Genomic DNA, 21,644 nt, shown 5'->3' with positions numbered 1-21,644 from the left:
TTCAAAAATGGGCAAAAGCACTTGTGTTTTTTGCTTAAAGTTTGCATGCCTGTAAACCCAGAAGTATATTATATATAAGACTTAATATTCTTTTATATTTTGGTTAACATACTTTTATTTTGGCATCTTTTAATTTTTACAGCACAATACAGTTAAGATATGTGGATTTCAATGAGGCTCTATGAGGAAATTGGTCAATATTAAAAATTTTCAGTGGTCAAAAACCAAATTTATGTCAATTTGCATATAGCTGATACTTTGTTTTCTTTTAAAGAGGAATAACTGAAGAACAAATGATGTTGAAACTAGAAATGTATCTCGTTTCAATTGCATAGAACATTCCTGTCTGAGTGCCATACATATTGTTAAGTTTGCATGCCTGTTCTTTCACCAGAAAAGAAATAACCAAAATCACAAAAAAAAAAATAATAATAATAATAATAGCCAGGGACCACTGGTTGAGTTGACAAGGAATGATTTTAGTTTGGAAATGAGGTTTACCAGCATCTATGGACCAAGAAGAAGAAAAAATACGTTTGTACCATACGGTAGAATATTTGGCATTTCAGGCATTTATGAATGTGCATAATCAAAAAATAGTTTCACATTACTATAAAACCATCTAGTGGCGTTTATACAAGCAACATGAGATATTTTAAAATAACATTTTTAGACAAAACAAACTGCCTGTACAAACACAAAGAGAGCAATTACGTTTCAGGAAGTTTATAGTATACTATGGCCAAAACATTAAAATTTAACATAGACTGTAGATATTAGCATAATCAAGTTAATTAGCATACTAGACAAAAAGCTATGGCTACTAATATATAAAAGTGAACATGTGTTTCATATTCCCAGCTGTTATTTGCAAGTCCACCTGTTGTGCATATTAAAGCATGTAACTGAACTTGCTAAAACTCAAAGCTCCTTCCTCAAAAACTCATGCAACCTGATCTTCCTCCAAAAGGCTCAGTATTTAACATAGTAAACACAGTGCCATATGGCTGTCCCTTTTGAAGCGAAGGTCGAAAGTGACCCCACACTCTGTGTATAATTTTACACACACTCACGACACAACCAATGGAGGCAGGGGGTGAAGAGAACAACGGACGAGGAAAAGGTGGGACGTACACCTGACACCCTGCTGAAAGTTTCAAGTCCTCATCTAAAATTATCCCGTTCAGAAAGAACACAAGCGAGAGTCCAGTTACGAGCTCTTTTGTAAAGCGAGCTGGGGCCACGGGATCACACACCTTTACCCTCCAAGCTAAAAATAGAGACACTGTCGGGTGACATGTGCGTTGAAAACATGACACTGTGATGAAACGTGGTGAAGGCAAGGAACATGACAACAAATAGATATAAACAAATGTAAGACAAAAACAAAAATGCTAAATTGCTTCTCCTAGACACCAATGTGCTAAAATGGAGACTTAAAGGGATACTCCACTTTTTTTGGAAATAGGCTCATTTTACAACTCCCCAAGAGTTAAACTGTTGAGTTTTACCGTTTTTGAATCCATTCAGCCGATCTCCGGTTCTGGCGGTACCACTTTTAGCATAGCTTAGCATACATCATTGAAGTGGACAAGACCATTAGCATTTCTAAAAAAAAAATGACCAAAGAGTTTCGATATTTTTCCTATTTAAAACTTGACTCTTCTGTAGTTACATCGTGCACTAAGACCGACGGAAAATGTAAAGTTGCGATTTTCTAGGCTGATATGGCTAGGAACTATACTCTCATTCCTGCGTAATAATCAAGAAACTTTACTGCCGTACCATGAGAGCAGCAGGCGCAATGATATGACGCAGCGCCTGAAGGCCATATCAGCATAGAAAATCACAACTTTACATTTTCCGTCGGTCTTAGTGCACGATGTAACTACAAAAGAGTCAAGTTTTAAATAGGAAAAATATCGAAACTCTTTGGTCATTTTTTTTTTTAGAAATGCTAATGGTCTTGTCCACTTCAAAGATGTATGCTAAGCTATGCTAAAAGTGGTACCGCCAGAACCGGAGATCGGCTGAATGGATTCAAATACGGTAAAACTCAACAGTTTAACTCTGGGGGAGTTGTAAAATGAGCCTATTTCCAAAAAAAGTGGAGTATCCCTTTAAGTTCTAAGAGACAAAAAATAATTATAGGTTTTCAAAAGAAATTTCAAGGTCTTTCTCCTTAGACAAAATTTACACTTCCTCCAGAGCGACTTATGAGCAACTAAATGTTCTTCTGGGATAAGATAACACATGCATCTGAAAAGAAAAAAGGCTATTGTGACAAAATGCTGTGAAGGAAACATGCAATATAGGGAGCTGAGTGAGGAAGCTTGCATTAGAAAACAATGTGACTACTGAATTATTATTGTCAAATGCTTCACGTGCAGCAAGCAAACATGTCTTGTGCCTGTGAACAAGTTAAATGTTGAATGGTCAAGATTGCACTAAACTGACATAGAGACAGAGGAAGAGGTTGAGACCTCCTAATCCTCTTTCCCATTGCAGTCAGGTAAATGAGTAACGCATTTCTGTTTAATATTATTCCATTGCATTAAGCAAATCAATCATCGATGTCCACTGTTTAAAGACACCTTACATTAGGGTGTATAATCAGTTCTGGGTAAACACAGTGTCATTTCGCGAACAGCAGAACATATCACTAGAAAGTAATCAACTGAGTGCATGGAACGCAGGCAGAATGGAACACAATTTGAGATAAAGGATACGCCACATGCCGACCAGAGCCGGTGGAAACAGACAGGAAGAGCAATCAGTGAGACTGCTATAATGGAATTAGTTCTACTAAAACAGGCTCTGACAGAGGTCTGGCTTCACCGAGAGATTTCAGATGGATGCTGTGCATGTGTGTGACATTTATCATCGGCCTGTATTAATTTGCCATGCAAGCTCCTGTTTATCCGAGAGACAGACATGAAGGGATGGACAGAGGGTTCACGTGTGCAAACGCAGGGGATGCGTGTTCAATTTAGTGGCCGCTGACTCTCCCTCCCTCCCACGACACCCTGCGGTAACATCATCCCTCCTGTGTAGTCATGGCAACAGTCCAACACACGCCACCGTTGGTGTATTTAAGTCTAAAATCTTGTTGTCAGCATCATAATCTCTGTCTCCATTTCCATTGTCTCGGCCAATTAGGTTTTGTAGTTGTGTGTGGGTTGAAAACTCCATCCACGCTTTAAGTCAGGTGTCAACCCACGTACACAGCTATGATATCATCTCTCCGCGCCGCCCACTCTCGATCTCAGTCAGTAAAGAAGTAAAAGTGTGGAGTTCTGCATGGAGTTCAGCTGCTAAAATAATATGTAGCAACACCTGGATCGAAATAGATGGAGAAGACACTACTGTTACTGTCACTAACCTGTAGCCCAGAAGCCTGTGATACCAGGTCACCTTCCGCTTCCGCCCTTTCCCACATACTCGGTTCTCCTCTACTGTCTTCTGGCCCCTGATCATCCTTCCATTTTGCCTTTTCAATCTGTGCCCCCCTTTCCGAACAACCGGTGTGCTTTCTACCTCTTCTCCAGCAGCATCCGATGTTGGGCAAGTAGAAGGCTCACTTCCACCGGTGCAAGGTAGGCTAACATCACTGTTACACATGGCTGCCTGCTAGCGCCCAAGCACACCTAACACACCCAATCGTGCACCCTCCCGCTGCCAGTGTAGCGCTGAGATCATCAGGCCGTCAGATAGCTGAGACCTGACGGAGGATACCTGAGAACCGGGGGGCGTGTATGGGTGTCAGATCCTGTCCTGTCACCAGAGACAGACAAGAATCTCTCACAATCATCATTGCCATCGTTACCCCCAGAGAAGCAAACCACAAGGTCAGCCCCACGTCTAGCACTTTGAGCTATTTTAAGGTCTATTATGTAAGCCAAGGTGACCTTCTGCAAGACAATCTATGGGCAATCTGTTACAAAGGGACACTTTATCCATGGATCCGTCAGTCTAAAGGAGTATTTGACTGGCTCTCTGCTCTGCACAGACTGATCGAGTGACTCTACAGGATGTGACTTCATTTGGTGACCTCACACTTTGATGATGCAAAGTTTTTGTGAGGAGTCTGATAGTCATAGATCTACAGTATGTTGTTCAGTTAGTGCCTTGTGAGTGACGTACATCAGCAAGTTCTGTCATGATTTGACTAGTGATTGTGAAAGAGTGAAAAGGAATGATCCTTGTCTACATCTTGTCACCAATGATGTCAACCAAGTAATGCGAAGACCATGAATAATTTGGAAGTGATCTTTTGGAATTGCTTGCAGGAAGTGTCTGTGATCTTTTCACTTTCCTTTTACTCTCTACTTCTGCTTTGCTCAGTCTCTGCTTGAAACTCTATAACTGGGTCAGTGTGCTCTCTGCGATTCTACCCGCCCGCGGGGCCCTGGCGAACATGCACTTGAAGGACAGCTTCTCTGAGCCTTACTATTACCAACTTCCTCAAGGCTACTGGCGCTCCACAACACAATCCTTCTTCCTCTCCTCATTTTCTTCGGAGCAGGATGTCCTTGCCACGGACCTTTTTCTCATGCCTCCCTCTCGCTCCAGAGATTAAGATCTGAGACTCTGCACTGGGGGGTGAAGCGCAAGCGAGAGAAAGATGTGCCAAAGGTAATAAGTGTAACAAACGACGTGTACGCAGAGCTCCCGTGAGACCCCAAGACTGAGAGGAATCTTGGGCAGATCGGTGATTAGTGCTAATTCAATCTTCGTGCTTTTATCTGACGCCGGCCGCGTCCTGATAAGAACGTGATGAACAGAACAACACAAGAATGTATCAAGAGGCAATACAGAATGTTCCAGATAAGAACATCACACAACACATTAACAGCACTTCATTTTTAGGACACAATCAGTCGATCAAATTACCAGTACGCAGGTATCCCACGAGTCTTCTTATACATATGTGACAGATTTGGGACATTCCATACATTCCATATCCATAAAAACATTAGGAATCCCACCGGGGATAACTTCTTTCTTGTTCAAAGCAGCAACTAAGGACTTTGTCCTTGCAATAGTGTACTGCTAGACACTTTGGATCATAAAAGCGTCTACTAATTCTGGGTCTACAATCTACAATGACCCCAAAGGTTCCTAGAACCTATGGTAAATTAATGCTTGCTTATAAAGTCTTCCAGAGCCATTCATTGCTGCCGTACACTATATATGCATGTTCCTCAAATTTTCTCAGAGAAACATGCTGATTTCAGCATCATACCTGCTGCAATTCAGGAGAGAAATAAACATTTTCAGACTCTTCATGCTACTATGAATGCTTTGGCTGCTTACTCTGTCCCAAGGCACGGATGCAGTTTCTAAACTACTGCATTTACTTTAATGTTTCCTGAATAAATGTGTGGTCAGGGTATTAGTCATTCAGTTTGTATGTGTTGGGTCTGAATTCCCTAAGGTCAGGGTCTTTTTGTATGTGTGTGTCCGTGACGTTGTTATTGTGACTCTGTGTTCATGTGTGTGCCGGATGGAGACACATTTCTCTCATTTGCCCCTGAGCTCTGTCACTGCGGCCTGACACACACCTACTGACAATGGCAGGAAAACTACACACAAACACACACACGCAAACTCAGCACATACATCACACTTGTGACCGGATCGGACCGGGGAAGAAATAGAAGTGGTAGGTGGACATATTCCATGGGCAGATCCAATCATACATGGAGGTTTCTTCACCTGTTGACAATTTTGACCTGGTGGACCAAAAGTGTAAAAAAAATTTACTCTTGTCAATACTTTTTACACTCTCACTAGTTTATCTACAAAACAAATGTCCAAAAAGTGCATATACATACATCACATTTAAAATTATAATATTATATAAATAATCTCTGGTGGTAAGAGTTTATTTATTTATAAAATGGGCAATTTTTTTCTTGTTAATGTTAATTTCACAGCTAGCGTTTCATGTATTCTAAATACACACAATCAAATTTTTTTCAAACTTTTTTATATAATGTGACAAAATTAAAGTTCGTTTGGGAATAACATAAAAATCTACCTTTTTTTCTTTACAGGTTTTATATCTCCTCTCAAGCTCTTCACTGACACTGTCTCCTATATGAAGGTAAAAGTGTAGCAATACTCGAGAGCACGTAGATGTGAATTTGAGAACTTGTACAATAAATATTCGTACTTGTATGTGAACATTTACACTCACAGCTCCAATGTGAAAACCTGTAAAATAAAAGTTGAATGTTGAAATTTGTTTACTAAGTTTGATAATATCATTTATGTCTTTTAAATCAATCTAATGCATTAATCGATGTTAGCGTTTTAGAACATCCACGAGGAGGCGGGTTTCGTGACATCATCGCGTACAATAGAAGTCCCATTTCATTGGCTAGGCGGCAACCAATAAAACGGCTCCTTTGAACACCCCCGCTCCTGCCCCCTTTTCTCTCCCGCCACTACTGAGTTATAAGTGCACAAATCAGTTTTGCACCTCATATATCGCGAAAAGAGTAGCAAAAGTCAAGGCGCGAAATTTGAACTTGCAGTGACAGATTTGAGAAGTTGCAAGTGCCAGTTTGGGGTTGTACTGCGAATTTGAATGTTAGAAGAAGTGCAAATATAGTTTACATGTTTGTGAATGTCATTGTATTTCTGTGAATGGCATTTTACACATTTGTGACTGCTTGTCTGCAGCTTCAGATTCAGAATACAGGTTTGTGACTATTGTCTGCGAGTGCAAATTTCAACATTCAACTTCAGATTTTTATTTTACAGGTTTTCACATTGGAGCTGTGAGTGTAAATGTTCACATACAAGTACGATTATTTATTGTACAAGTTCTCAAATTCACATCTACGTGCTCTCGAGTATTGCTACTCTTTTACCTTCATACTCCTACAATAATAGTAGGATCAGATGGCACTGGAATCTGCACTGGGTACTTCACATGATGACATTTTCTCACATACAGAACAAACTTTACTGCTATCCTTCTCGGGATGTCGCGTTCACTCTTGAAATCCCAGATAACATCTGCGGTGGAGCTGGTGATAGAAAAGCTCAGCAAGCCTGATTCACTGACAGATAAATAATTTTCAGTGATTTCAGCTAAATTACGCCTTTGCGCTTTCTGATAACAGTGAAGCAATGCATGATAAAAAATCCATGCAAAATCCAGACTAACTGTTCACTGACAGCATCAAGTGTTTGTATCTGCGCATGTATAGTTGTTAAACAGTTTGACCAATCTAGAATGTTTATGCATGTGTGCACAAGTGCCACTCATGGAACGGGTAGCTTTCTAGTGTTTTAAATCTTTAAATGCATTTGTTTGCCAATGCATTCATTCTTTAGTACCATATTGGTTTATAGCGTTTCAATAAATGTTAAAACAGCATTAACATGCATTGAAAGTCAACATGCATTGAGAGTATTGTGTATAAAATGTGTAACAGAACTCCCATCCTGCTGGTACAGCGGTCAGACAGGAAGCCTGGGCTTTTCCCGCTTGAACTCCCCAAACAACAGCGCTCAGATATTTATATCCATCACCTCCTAGCCTCAAACTGCGACACACACATTCCCTCCACAGTCCACTAATAACTGTCATTCCATGTCATTCTGTCCGTCCTGTCTCTGCTCTGCCTTCCCTCATGTATTCTTCTCACACATGAGGGATGGCATGTCCTTGTCTCATAGCCATGTGGCAGTCTGTTCCTCAGTCTTTCTCTCGGTCCCTCTTTCCTTCCTCTACAAAGAGGTATAAATATATAGGGCATGTTTTCAAAGAGCGGACATAAACAATCTTCAACAGTCTCTCTTTATCTCTCAACATCTTCTCAGGTCTACAGTATAGAGATGTGAACGAGTACTCGAATATTCGGACGTGACAGTGACGATCGTTCGCCGTGACTACTTTTTTTTTTCTGAATTGTTATTGCAGCATTTTGGGCGGTAGCTGAGGTCTGATTGGTTAGCGTTAGGACAGCATGCCGTCCAGACCGGCAAAATTAAGTGAAACTATGGATTTGAAAGTGTGCAGTGATGCCTGGAATCACTTTGATCATGAAAATACAGTAAAGTGCAAAACGTGCAGCACCATCTGCCATATACATAACATTATAATGAGAACACTATTGTAATAGAACATTGTAAATTCGTTGTGCTTGAGTTGCCCTGCCCGTGCCAGCGTTATTGTTACGGGAGAGGGCATCCACAACGGGAGTTCTGAAAACGGTCAAGTTCACGTGCGCATTCACGTCCTTTTGTACAGATGAAAGTTGTACTATTACTTTTATTTTGAATAGCGTACATCTGATTAATCTCATATAGGATGCATTTGGTTGAGTTTCGCTAGCAAAGCGCTTCAGTTTACCAGTGTTCATTCACTCGTCAGCTCAAACAGCAGTGCCTACATTATTGTACAAAATAATTGGGTTATTTGAGACAGTCATATTCATTTTAGATGTTTCTTTTTCAAAAAAATTGATGATTAATTATCCAGCAGTTTATATTTTTTCTTGTCATAGCTTAGAAAATGCGCAGGCTGTCTGGAATCACTTGATAAAATAGATGAAAACACAGTTAAGTGCGAGATGTGCAGCGCCAATCTGCCATACATAACATTATAATGAGAACACTAAAATGTTGTGAATTCTTTGTGCTTTAGTTACCAGTGTTTCAAGGTGTTGTTACAAGAAGAGCGCATCCACAACGGAAGTTACACATTCTGGTTAGCATCTAACAAGTTCACTTGCATTTGCGTCCTTTTGTGCAGATACAAGACTACAGCCTCTCACCTTCCTCCTTAAAGCCACACACCAAGCCGACGTCACAGAATAGCAGCGATGAATCTTGACTGTGTTGTCGCCTCTCGTCGACTGTGTGTCGGACAAACCGACGCTCAAAAACGGCCCGACACCGCCCAGATGGCTGACCGCCGGCATGGTTTGTCCCGGCCTTAACTCTCACTTTATCTATGTCTCTTCTTTCTCTCTCCTTCCCTTTCTTTCCCTACCCTTCTCGTCAGGGTCAAACTTCAGTTTCTCTCGGCAGACCAGCTGCTGTGGGCCACATGCACCTCGTCCTTCACCACATGAAGGAGCACACACACTCTCCCCCTCCATCCCTCTGTCCTACATTCATCTCCCTCCCCCACATCTTTTCTCCTCTCCTCTCTTTCACAGTCTGATTAGCTCACAATTTTGCTTCTCAAGTATTTTTTAAGAATGTTTGGATATTTCTACCGAAAAACAGGACAGAAATACTGATTAAGAGACTGATTTTTTCGTAGTGTAGCGGGTGCAGGGGCCGTGGGTGGTTTGGCTTTGGCGAGTGCCGTTCACGCGGATCCAAGTGCTCCTGGGCAATCGCCTCTCGCTCTATTCATTTCAGTCTCTCCTGCTTTCTGACACTTTCTCCTGTTTAAGATCCTCATGCGTAGCGACACCAGCTTCCTGCCACACATTTTATGTTCCTCCAACTCACTGAAAGACTCAAGAGGGGAAAAGAAAAAGGGTGATTCTTTAAAAAAGAACTGAATTCAGTCACTCAATTGACTGAAGATATAAAAGTCAAATAGATTTGTACATCTTCTAAAGAAAATATTAAGTGGCGCTTCATCGTGCAAAACTCTATGCTATTGCTATGGTGCCGAGTGTTTTTTTTATCTTGATTCAGTCAAACAAGCTCACCCACAATTCACTATGATATTCTCTTCTCTTGATATGGCTCAGGTCCCTTCTTCAGTGTAAGTCTATGGGACTTTTTCGCCCGGTTGTCATTCACCAGACATGTTGTGAGCATGATCAGTTAGAAAAGTTAGAGCACACTCAAATGTCTAATACTTATGGTTAGAAGCTTGTTCAAATCACATATGAACAATAGTAATAGCGATGCTTGTCTTAGTGCAGACAGTGCAAATCATTTCTGCAGATGAATGGATTCATTATACTTTAAAGCATAGCATCTCACATCAAAGAAAAACCTTACGGGTAAACCGAACGCACAGCAGCTCTTTATTAAAGCTGTAAATAACAGTGATATTTGTATCTGATGCTGACATTCATTGCAGACAAAATAAAACTGCGTGATGGGCACAGTTTGCTCTAGCATGTAAAATGTGTTGTTCGAATTGCTTTGCGGCACAACAGAAACAGCTGTGACACATTTCCCGGTGTTTTGAGGGAGAGGTCCAGACCCCCTGCAGTTTCTGTGTCCTTCCCTTGACTGTCTGTGACCTGACAAACACACACACACACATTTAAGTCTGCCTTTTGGCCAACAACAATCACAGGAAACCAAGTCAGTTTCGGTCCCCTCAGAGTTTAGTAACAACAACACCACATAGGCCTACAGTATGGCTAAGCAACATGATTTTAGCTATATCTTGATAATTGGACGATATTCTATATATATATATGCTATAAATAATATATATACAGTATTTGGTGCTATCAACACACCTAGGTCAAGGATTCAATTCTCCTGGAATGCATGCACACATATACGCTATATTAAAAGTAAAAAAAAGTCACTTTGGATAAAGCGTCAGCCAAAAGAGTTATTAGAGATTTAAAAGAGATATTAGAGGAAAAATAATTTCAACCAAAAAGCCACTGTAGCCAATGAGATTAGCCATGTTTAATGCAAGAACTAAAATAGACGAAAAATCTGTTAAAAAATATTTTCCACATTTTCATCACCAAATTAACACAATTCATTATTTGCATTTCAATGCACAGATATAAACTTTCAAATGAAAAAACAGTGATTTTTACTTACATTTGTTCTTTACTAAAAAAAAAAATTATATATGAAAAATGCCACACAGTACTTCCCTAAACATTTCTGAGTGACCGTGCAAACAAATAATTTAATTGATTATGAGAGTTTGAACTGATTCACCGAAATGAATCAAACATATCAAGTTTTACAGGAGGTGGGTGAACTCTCTGTACTGCATGCGATGTTCTCTCATGTTATAGATATATGCTAACGTAACAATACCGCGTCGTGCGAGCTCTGTGGCCCGGCGAGTGGGAGCGTGTGGGATCGGACTGTATAATTACATATAACTGTGACGGTGATGCTTTTGTGTGAGTGTGAGAGATTAAGAGCATCACTGGCAGAGTATGTGGGAGTGTTGAAACCCACTCCTGCCTGTACATAAACCTCCTCTAGCTCTTTCTTCTCTCTGTTCTCCTCCTCTGGCTGCTGACACCTCCATAATTAACCTCGGCGTTTGGCGCAGGGAGCGGGGGAGGCATCGGAAGCACGCATCTCTCCCCTATCTGACCCATCCATCTGCTGAAAATAGCCCCGCCATAAAGAGCAAAGCTCAGGGCTGAGATGAACTCCGGTGGACCGCACACCTACAGAAACTGCTTGGGTTGGAATATGAGTCCCAAAAGTCCACTTTATACTAACGTCTCCAGAAGAACAGGAATAATTTCAGTATAATTTTCACTATCCAATAAAGTCTGATCTACTTTGCAGATTATTCTGGACAAGAACAACCAGTTAGAAAGCAAGCGAACGTGGACTAACAGGTAAAACGATCAATCACAGATGGGTCATTCTGTGTCAACTCAACCAGAGGTCCCCGTGTGTACAATTTAACAATTTATTCTTGGAGCCATATCGAGATCCCGATAACTTTGGAATTAAACCATAAAGTGCCTTCAAAATTGAGATACCAAAAGAAAAGTTTGTTAAGAACCAAAATCTAAAAGGATAGTAAGATATTTGTAATACTTCTTGAGTTACAGGTATGCAAATTTTGGGGTGAAAAATTATTTTTGGAACTGCCAATATTGGCATATAATGCAACAAAGATTGCTAAAGTCAACCGATTTTACTAATAGAACTACCATGCGGGGTATTTTTGTAATTTGGCTCCAAATCTCATCTGAAAATTGTCATTTTGACCCCCCTCTACAAAGTAGTGGATTACTAAAATATTCATCCATGACATTTAAAGGTGCCCTAGAATGTTTTTTTTAATTATTTTATAATGTTTCCTGGGTTACCCTTATAATGTTAGTATGTTTTTTAGATAAAAAATAATCATAATTTAGAAATAAATGGCATTTTTCCTAGCCTGCTTTTAGCCTCTGATTTGAACACTCTGTTTGAAGGGGCGTGTCTGCTGTGGGATTCAGTGTAACCGCGGCCACTGCTGTGATTGGCTGACATGCTTGCATATGAAATAACAACGCATTACATGTGAAACTCTCTCCCGAATACTTTTACTACTGCTATTATACGTTTTTACTATAACAGCTATCGAGATTAACGAATCGTGAGATGTTTTTAAAGTATTTAGATCTATTCCCATCACATAAAATGTTGCCGTGATGAGCATTGAGCAGATGACGTGTTGATCGCGAGAATGAAGATCTTATCATTGCAAAGCAGTTTCTGCACTCTCTCTGCTTTCACCAATGCAAACACGATGATGTAAATACAGTAAGAGCTTCGTTGTGCAGTAACGTGCGTCATTGATTTCATAACGAGTTTGGCAAGTGTCCAGATAAACTCGCGCTGTGTGGAAAGATTGTTCTTTGATCGCTTTCTGTATATAATTTGTTCACAAATTAAATACGATTATTTTCATCCTACTAAAAGAAACGATGTGAAGCTGATATTTTAGTCACTGGCTTGACTTACTGATGCATAAACAGTATTGAACGATTTTGAGAGAAAGATTACCTGTCTGAACTTGAACAATTACTCATCAGAAAGTGTTGCTTGGTAGCTCGATCCGAGGCCAGCTCTATATTGGCCCAAGTTGAGGAAACACTCGGTGAAATGTTTGGAAATTTCCAGAGAAAATAAAATTAACCCATTGTTTCTTCAGAGGCCCAGATGAAGGAACTAAAAAAAATACTTTTGTGTTCATGTGAACATCCACACTGAGCAACTGCCATGCTTCGGCTGCGCAGTTCCACCTGGCATTGAGGGCTGGCATTATGCAAATATTTGGAGGCGTACATATTAATGATCCCGACTATTGCGTCACAGTCGGTATTGTGTGGAGAACCGACCGTTTTTCAGGGGTGTTTTTCATAAACGTGAATTATATGAGAACGCGAAAACAGTCCAGTTTGAGATTCACTCTATGTCATGTCCATGCACTGAACTCTTGTTATTTGACTATACCAAGGTAAATTCAATTTTGAACTATAGGTCACCTTTAATATTTTGCTTTTCATCACTATTCATAATCAACTCATGTCTGAGTCACGTTTGAGGCAGGGAAGTTTATGAAATTTGGTTGATTTTACACGGAATGACCCAGCTTGATATTTCACATAAAGTTTAGTGCTAGGGGGTTGAATTTAAATTTCGATTTTGAATTTATATACGTAATTCAAAGACGCAACGTTTCCCGAGAGGGATTTTATTGTGCAACAAATAAATTAATCACTAAAGCAAAATGAAATAAATAATAGAAGAAAACTCTAGATAATCTAGAAAAACTCAATCAACTAGTCAGTTGTGGACGATTAACCATCATGATTCATCTCTACTCTATGGTTGGATGATGGCTGTCCTAAACCACAATTTTGAATTGAAAATGAACCCTGCGACACTCTCATTCATGTCAAAAAACACATCCATGACCTGCAGCTCACTGGAGTTTTCTTTCAGACAATATGTAGTTGTTATCTGTGACCTGTGCCATTTAAATACGCCAATCCCTACATGTCCCAAAAAGCCAGTCTCTGAACACAGAGCAACGGTGGCAGATGGCTCTCCTGCTAATGATCAGGTAAACGTTGTGTTGTGTGCTGAAAACAGCAGTCTGAATGCAACGCTAATGTGTGTCAGGACCCTGGATCCTCCATTAGTGCAGTAAAAGCGGGGCCGGATCTCCTCTGTTCCACCTCTTGGAGAGCCGTGTATTGAGGGCTTCAGGGACATGAGGGGCCTCCTGGTTTTTCTTTTCCACCTGAGGTCCTTGCTGCCTAATTGAATTAATCATTTGCTAAATGAGGCCTGGGCTGCCGTAACCCTGTGCTATCAGTGCATAAAGGGCTGAACCCACACACACACACACACACAACCTCCCAGACCACAGCTGGAGAGAGATATATGGTGAGTTATTATTAGCGAGCAGAGTGCGTTACAGAAAAAAAGACCAGAAGAGAGGCAGAATGAGCTAATTGTGGTGAAAAGATAATGTGTGCAGAGAGCGAATGCAATTGAGCTGCACGTGCAGCCACAATATTTACAACCTTTCCCAGGCACGAGGTCTCTATCACTGACCTCTGCGTCTTTTCATTTATTGTTTCCATTAGTGGCAGGACTGCGATATTTTCACTTGAGAGCATTGGATTAGACAGTTATTTAGAAAAAAATAAAACCGGTAATTGTGAGATAGAGTTTAAAATATGAAATGAAGAGATAAAAAGTCAAAATTGTATGGAATAAAGTTGCAATTATGAGAAATAAAGTCGCAATAGTCTGATTCTCCGACATACTCTCACGCGTGAACAAGATCCCGAGGTACTTAAAGGTGCTGTATGTATTAATTTTTTTGACTGAACTAAAACACAAAAATACCATAATATGTTTCTTCTGTTCTTGTTTTGGTCTGTGTGATCCCGCCCACTGCCAATTTACCCAATAGTATTTCAACACCCTGGGTTGCCAGTTGGCGAAAAACATTGCGTATTGCCATGGAAGCCAGCAAACAAACTATTTTAGGGATCTAGCTAAAAAGCTCTATTAAAACACGAATAGATCAAGGCTAGTCGCCTTCCATTGTCAATTGCGCTCGTTCACCCAAAAATGAAAAAACTCATCATTCACTCACCCTCATGTTGTCTTATTAAGATATTTTAAATCTGAGAGACTTCTTTCCCTCCATTGACTACCACTTTGATGCTTCAAAAAGTTCATAAAGAGATCGTAAAACTAATCCATATGAATCGAGTGAATTTAATTATTGATGGAATAGTGAGAAACAAAGTTCCATGTTATGAGATTTAAAGTTGCAATTGTGAATAGCTGGAACTGTGACATAAGTCACAAAATTATTTATGAATGTATCTTTTTCCTTATGAGGCAGAAAAAGGCTTTCATAAAAAAATATTTTAAAAAACATTATTTTTTGTTAAATATCATGCAAAGCAACTATATTGTGATATTTACACTACCATTCAAAAGTTTAAAAAAAGAAGTCTCTTATGCTCACCTAGGCTACATTCATTTGATGAAAAATACAGTAATATTGTCAAATATTATTACAAATTAAAATACCTGTTTTCTATTTGAATACATTTGAAAACCGTGATTTCTTTTCAGGATTCTTCTCGCCTACTTTATATCAGAAAGACTAAACCATGTTGGCTACTACGCAGTGGATATTTCCATTTCTGAGGTAACTAACAGTAGCAAACACAAGTGGATGAAATCCTCTAATATGCCATTAACATGAATGATGGTTGGGCACAAAGCTGTACTTCACTTCATCAGGTAGGATTACACACCAATATTACTGTTCCAGCAATCAGTGAAATTACTCAGCGTCAGGATTCAGATCATGAATAAAACTCTGTCACATCATGATAAAAAAGCCACCCAGTAATCCCAGTACAGCCTGTATATAAGCAGCAGCATGCATGCGTATGGAGACACTATGTACCTACTACTCATTTAACACATTTACCATCTTTAAATTCACTATGCATAATTCTGGATTTTCCACCAAAATCTGCACATAAATGTACATAAAAAAATCTGAAGATTCCTGGTCTTATATTGATTTCTCTGCTATTTTTGTGCAATGAAATTTAAAAAAACATTGAACAGAACTGGCTGTCTGAGTCGTCAGAGAGAATTAAAAGCGGGTGAATGACACATGCTGAGAGACAGTGTTAACTCCCTGTTGATGCGGGGGAGATGGATGAAGAGACGGAGGCGGAGATGAAGTCTCTCACACCTCCCATGTGGTGGCTGTCTGCAGGTGCTCCTCTGCCAGAACTACAGGTGCAGGACAGAGTCACGGCAGAGGACCGCAGAGACGGACCACTTGAAGGAAAAAGAATGGAAGAAATTGCTTGTATTACTTCAGATGTTCAAATACATTCTCCAGAGTTATAAACTCATGACACTATATGATCTACTACATTATTTTGTGGGCTGGATATAGTAATGCAACCACTTATTTCATTATTTGGCTCTTAAAGGGGCACTATATGCTTTTTTACATTTTCAACTTTATTTAGTGTTGCTGTTGAAAAAGGTCTGCAAAGTTACTAAGCACAAAGTCACTCCGTTTCTGAACCCCCTGAAACGCCTCCATCGTAGTCTTGAGTTTTCTTCTGGGAACGAACAAGTCACAATATTCCTCATTTAAATAATTCCCGTCTAAGGCATACGTAGAATAAAGGGGCGGGGCCTGGTTGAGTTAGTTAGCAGAGTGTTGAAACTATATGTTGAATTAAGGGTCGTGACAATTATTTCAAAGCGGTTAACCAATCACAACAAACTGGTGCAGCCGACCAATCAGAGCACATTGCAGATTTTTGGAAGGAGGGAGACTAAACAGAGCGTTACTGCCAGATTGGGAAAAGAGGGGCTGCATCACTGTAATAATATATGAAAAAAGTTGTTTGAAAAATCAAGCATGAAAACCTAATCTAGTAGACCCCATTACAAAATCAATTCTTTGAAAAAGGGTGTAAAAGGTCCAACAACAACAAGTGGAAACGCAGCCCGGGCCTACTACAAGACAAAAGCCTGGGACTAAATTTCTGCTTTGACCCCTTATGAGGCAGAGCTTAGCAGCAAACCCATCAGCGTGATGCTTCACCATACAGAACAGCCGAGGGAAAAGCCTCTTACACTCATATACCTAATAAGGAAAAGCTTCAAAAGTCCAATCCTTTAATACATCTCCTCAGACTGCAAAACAAACCCCTGCTACAGCATAAAAAAAGACTGGCTTTATCAGCGTTAAGCCGCCCGCTCTGTGCACAGCCATCTTCAGGAGAGATTATGACCATTTATGTAAAATCCTTATTTGTGTCCGCCATCAAGTTCTAATGCGGGCTCCCGGGTTGTGCGTTCAGCGATATGAGACGAGTCCCTACATCACCAGACATCACCAGACACTGCCCTCTTTTACGCACATAGCATACCTTTGCAAGATTAAACTCGTCAGCTGGTCGTCAACCAACGAAGCGCAACTTACAAAAGGACAGCAGGTCCAAAAAAGGTACATTCACATGAAAAATAGTCACGCATGGAACAACTCGTTCTCGATTTCAGCCTACGTACAGTATTTACACACAATTTCACTTAGGCTACACATCAACATTTACAGTAGGTGTGCCGGCCATTTCGCACTCTGATTCAATGCCAACTAGAAATGAGAAAATAACACAGCACAGTAAACTTACTGTGAAGGGTACGTCCTAATTGGGTGCAAATGCATCCAAATGCATAAAGCAAAGTGCCAAATAGGAGGAGGACTGGCACAACTTGACAGATGACTAAATGCACCAGGGCTCTTATTAAAGTTTCACTGATAAAACACAACACTTGTAAGCGATCAAATATTAAACCCATTCCCATATATTTTGCAGCGTTGCTGGCGGCACAATGCATATCTTCCTGGTAATATGCTTCATCATTGTGACGACTGAATGTTCTGGATTTAAAATGCAGTCAACATGTTCAAATGAACAAACTGAATCTATTTATACATCCCTAGTGTAATAAAGTAATTGTAGATTATTACAAACAAAAATGTTTCTAATCCTCCATCAAAATGTCATTTGTTCTGATCCTAAAACAACTTTCCTGTTCTGATGACATCATCAATCCCTCTTACTTTACAGAACCATCCCTCCAGACACCTGCCATATAGAGACCATCTCACAATTTTTTTCCTCACTGAATATACTTCTGACATTACAGACGTAAATTATTTCTGTTCACACTAGTTTAAATCAGACTTCTGTTTAGCATTGTAAGTTAATGGAGTAACCGTCCAACATTGGAGGAAGCTCGACAAACACTGCAACAAGTTTTTTGCACTCTCTGATGATGAGCAGACCGCGATAAATATGCATGTTTCACTTTTCAGCAGCCTGCCGAAGTGAAAATGTGTCAAGCATGAATAAATCTACAATCGGGGCTGTGATAGGACACTTAAAAATGCATGAGTTCTTTTTTATGTTCCACCGTTTTTCATTTACACAGCGAGAGAGAGCGGACACAAGAGCCTCTTTATAAGCTGAATATGATTCACTAGATAACAAAAAACTGATACAAGTGCTATATTTGAGGAAAGTATGAAGAAGAACACTGAGGCTCTGTTCCAAAACCTAGTGAGCTGCCTACATAGGCATCAGATCCGACAACAGGGACTTGTTCAACAGTTCATCTATTGGCAAAATTATGAAAAAGAGATCAGTCAAGAATAGAAAATTATTGAAAATATTCAAATCAGGAATGTCATGAATCAGAATGCGTAGTTTGCACAATGTAAAATGTCCGTCAGAATATAATGTACAACACATTTTGAACAATGTTCACTAACACGGTGAAGTTTTTATTGTCTCCTATAACAAAACAACTTCTATTTAAACCCATGAAAATGCAGATCCTGTTGTAAATAATAGTGGGGGGAAAATCACTTTTTAAAACTGTTGTTCCATTATTACACCTTAGTAGGTTTTGACACATATCCAAATTTATATAAAGAGCTGGGCGATAATATACTTGCATTTTGTGAAGAAATAATCAAGCAGATAATCAATCAATTGCGAGTTGAGTTTCCTGTGCATTTCATGTGAAGAACCCTATTTGTGTGAAGCACAAAGTTGCTGTCCATATAGAGCACTCCAAATAAATCACCTATGCGGTTCCATTAGAGTTAGGATGCCGCCTATGTAGACAGTAAACCCCAAGGCAGCTCACTAGTTTTTGGAACAGTGCCTGTTTGTGTCTTTGGCAACTTCAAAGCTTCCATTTTTAGAGCCTTTGCTTAAAAAGCTGAACAAGACACTAAGACATCGCATTTTAGGCCATGTTGGCTTGTGTTTGTTTGTTTTACTGATGGTGTGGTTGGGTTTCAAGGGACTTGTTGACATCTCATAGATGGATATAGATCGCTCCTACGAAAGAAAGGACAGCTTTGATCATTTCTTCAGAGACTGGCCTTAATTGTGAGGAGGATTGATCTGCTCAGAGGAGGTTGACCTTAAGGCTCTGAAGGAGAAGTGAGGGTGGCAGTGACCCTCCTCCACTGACAGGTGGAAAACAGAGGAGGGGGAGGTCAAATCAGAAGAGAAGAACAGGCAAGTTCTCACGTCTCTGCATGATTCAAATCAGTTACAGCCCTTCGGGTATCAAAAGGTATCAGGTACATTGCAAAGTGATGACGATGAGGCCTGATCAGCTGATGTTTCAGCATGAAACCAATGCTGTCGATACGTCTCATTCATTACACTGTTCTGGAAGGACCAATCATGTCCAACATGATCAATGCATCCCAAATAAGATTAGATTAAGATGTTTTCAACGGCTTTACAAGGTCTACACTAAAACAGTTTCAGTGAAGATAAAACAAGAGAAGCACCATTGCACAAGCCAAAAGTTACTGATCAATTCCAATAAGAGGGCTTTAGGATGCACTAGATACTTATTGTTATGCACTGCAGGTTTGGAAAGACATGAGGGTGAGTAATTAATGACAGAATTTACATTTTTGGGTGAACTAACCCTTTAATATGTCAAAGCATGCCGTTTCTGCCCCTGACTTTGGGGAATCTGTCTTTCTACCTCTGCGGATGTCAAATGCATCACCAGACAGCGATGCATTGCTCTGTGCGTGTCATTTTTGATACAGATCAAATGTCAATTAAACAATTCAATACAAGTGCCTGTCTGATTGCCCAAGGGTTTCATGTGCAAGAGGAAAACACAATTGAATCCTGCTGGCAAATCAATAGCAGGCCAAACGACAATATACATATATCATCAAGAACATGATGAAGTGCATCAAAACCTTTCCCACATAATGCAATTCATTTACGACCACTATACCCCTAATGCATTCTCATATTAATAAACACAATATCCAAGCACAAACCACGATCTATATTTATCATCTTCTGTAATTTGGTGGGTGAGTGTTGCTTTGCACAACAAATGGTCTGCATTGTTAAACACAAGGAGTAACGCACAACACAAACAAACCACATGTTTTACCGCTCCATATGGTGGTGAAATACGTGCACAAATATGCAGTGCTGTACACAAACGCGAAGGTATGAATTAAACTGCATATTTACCTATACGAGATCTGTTTCCTGAACGCTAGACCTTTGAGTTTATCCTCCAGCGAGTCTTCCATGTCGGCGAAGCTGCCCAGACTCTCGCTGCCGCTCATCGCCGCGTTTCTCCGGCAGCCTCGTGCCTGATCGTCCGCTGATTCCCCACCGGCAGCTCCTCTGCTGCTGCGCTCCGCCTGAGGTGCGCGTCTGTCGGCCAGGGGGTCCATCATGCTCCGGTCGGCACAGAGTGGACCCCCTCTCTCTCCTCCGGTGCTTAAAATTCCTTCCAAATGTGTCCTCCGATGTCCCTCATGGGATGAATAAAATATATTTATCTATGGGATGAATAAAATCTATCTATCTATCTATCTATCTATCTATCTATCTATCTATCTATCTATCTATCTATCTATCTATCTATCTATCTATCTATCTATCTATCTATCTATCTATCGATTTACTCGATTTGCACAATCCGCGCAACTCTATCCAGCGGAACTACAACAACAGCTGCATCCATCCTCGAGGACATTCTGGGATTTGCCTCCTCATCCTCCTCTCGCAGCAGCATCGGGCATTAAAAGTAGGGCAGAGGGTCTCCGACTGGACACACTCAGGCGCGCGCACGAGTGTAAATGCGTGGTGATCTCTGACGTGTCGTGTCCACTATGACGAGACGAGACGAGACCCAGAAGCCGTATTTACCCTACTGTCTATGGTATTTACACGAGGGTTTAAACCAGACCTGATTGTGAATACAAACCTCTTTGTTCAGGCAGGAAGTACGCAAAAAAAAAAAAAATATAGATCTTTTAGATTTATGGCACTTGTATATTTTTTTATTTAAAACTACAATTAACTATTAATATTATTATTAATATGATCATAATAGTAACATTACCATTAATATTATAATATTCGCCACGCCCACTAACATTTGTTACGAAGGCAAAGCTATTCGAATTTATTCATTAACATATTAATAATATATTGGTCAGGCCCCGAGTATTGATTTTATTTCAAAAGCACTGGATTTTAGTGTTATTATATTATCAGATTAAATCATAGTCTATAATTTTGACCACGCCCCCTAACATTTGTTACTACGGAAAAGCTATTATTATAATTTTATCACATTAAGTCCTATATTAAAATAATATTGGTCAGGCCCCAAGTACTTGATTTGACAGAAAAGCACTGGATACCAGTGTTATTATAATAATATCACATCATACATAGGCTATGATCATATTGACCACGCCCCCTAACATTTGTTACAACGGAAAATATATTATTATAGTGTTATCTCATTGAATCGTATAGGCTATTGTTGTTATTTTGATCACGCCCCCG

At 39.9% G+C, this 21,644-nt stretch overlaps 1 protein-coding gene across 7 annotated transcripts in view; it reads right to left on the bottom strand.

Moving 5' to 3' along the window:
• dgki (diacylglycerol kinase, iota) overlaps positions 1 to 20,985 on the bottom strand; it is a 45,445-nt gene extending 24,460 nt beyond the window's left edge. For 6 of the 7 annotated variants that reach the window (XM_056245197.1, XM_056245201.1, XM_056245202.1 and 3 more), the window contains exon 1: positions 20,310 to 20,983. In XM_056245197.1, the coding sequence (XP_056101172.1) occupies positions 20,310 to 20,521 (212 nt within the window). In that variant the 5' untranslated portion in view covers positions 20,522 to 20,983. Of the gene's footprint in view, positions 1 to 20,309 lie in introns of all 7 variants that reach the window. The other variant, XM_056245199.1, reaches the window with a different exon arrangement.
• Between the last annotated feature and the right edge of the window lie 659 nt (positions 20,986 to 21,644).

Source organism: Rhinichthys klamathensis, unplaced genomic scaffold, assembly GCF_029890125.1.
Source record: "Rhinichthys klamathensis goyatoka isolate OS25496 unplaced genomic scaffold, OSU_Roscu_1.1 h1tg000029l_1, whole genome shotgun sequence".
Lineage (NCBI taxonomy): Eukaryota > Metazoa > Chordata > Actinopteri > Cypriniformes > Leuciscidae > Rhinichthys > Rhinichthys klamathensis.
The sequence above is the reverse complement of the archived record's forward strand: the minus strand, read 5'-3'. Positions and strand labels throughout refer to the sequence as shown.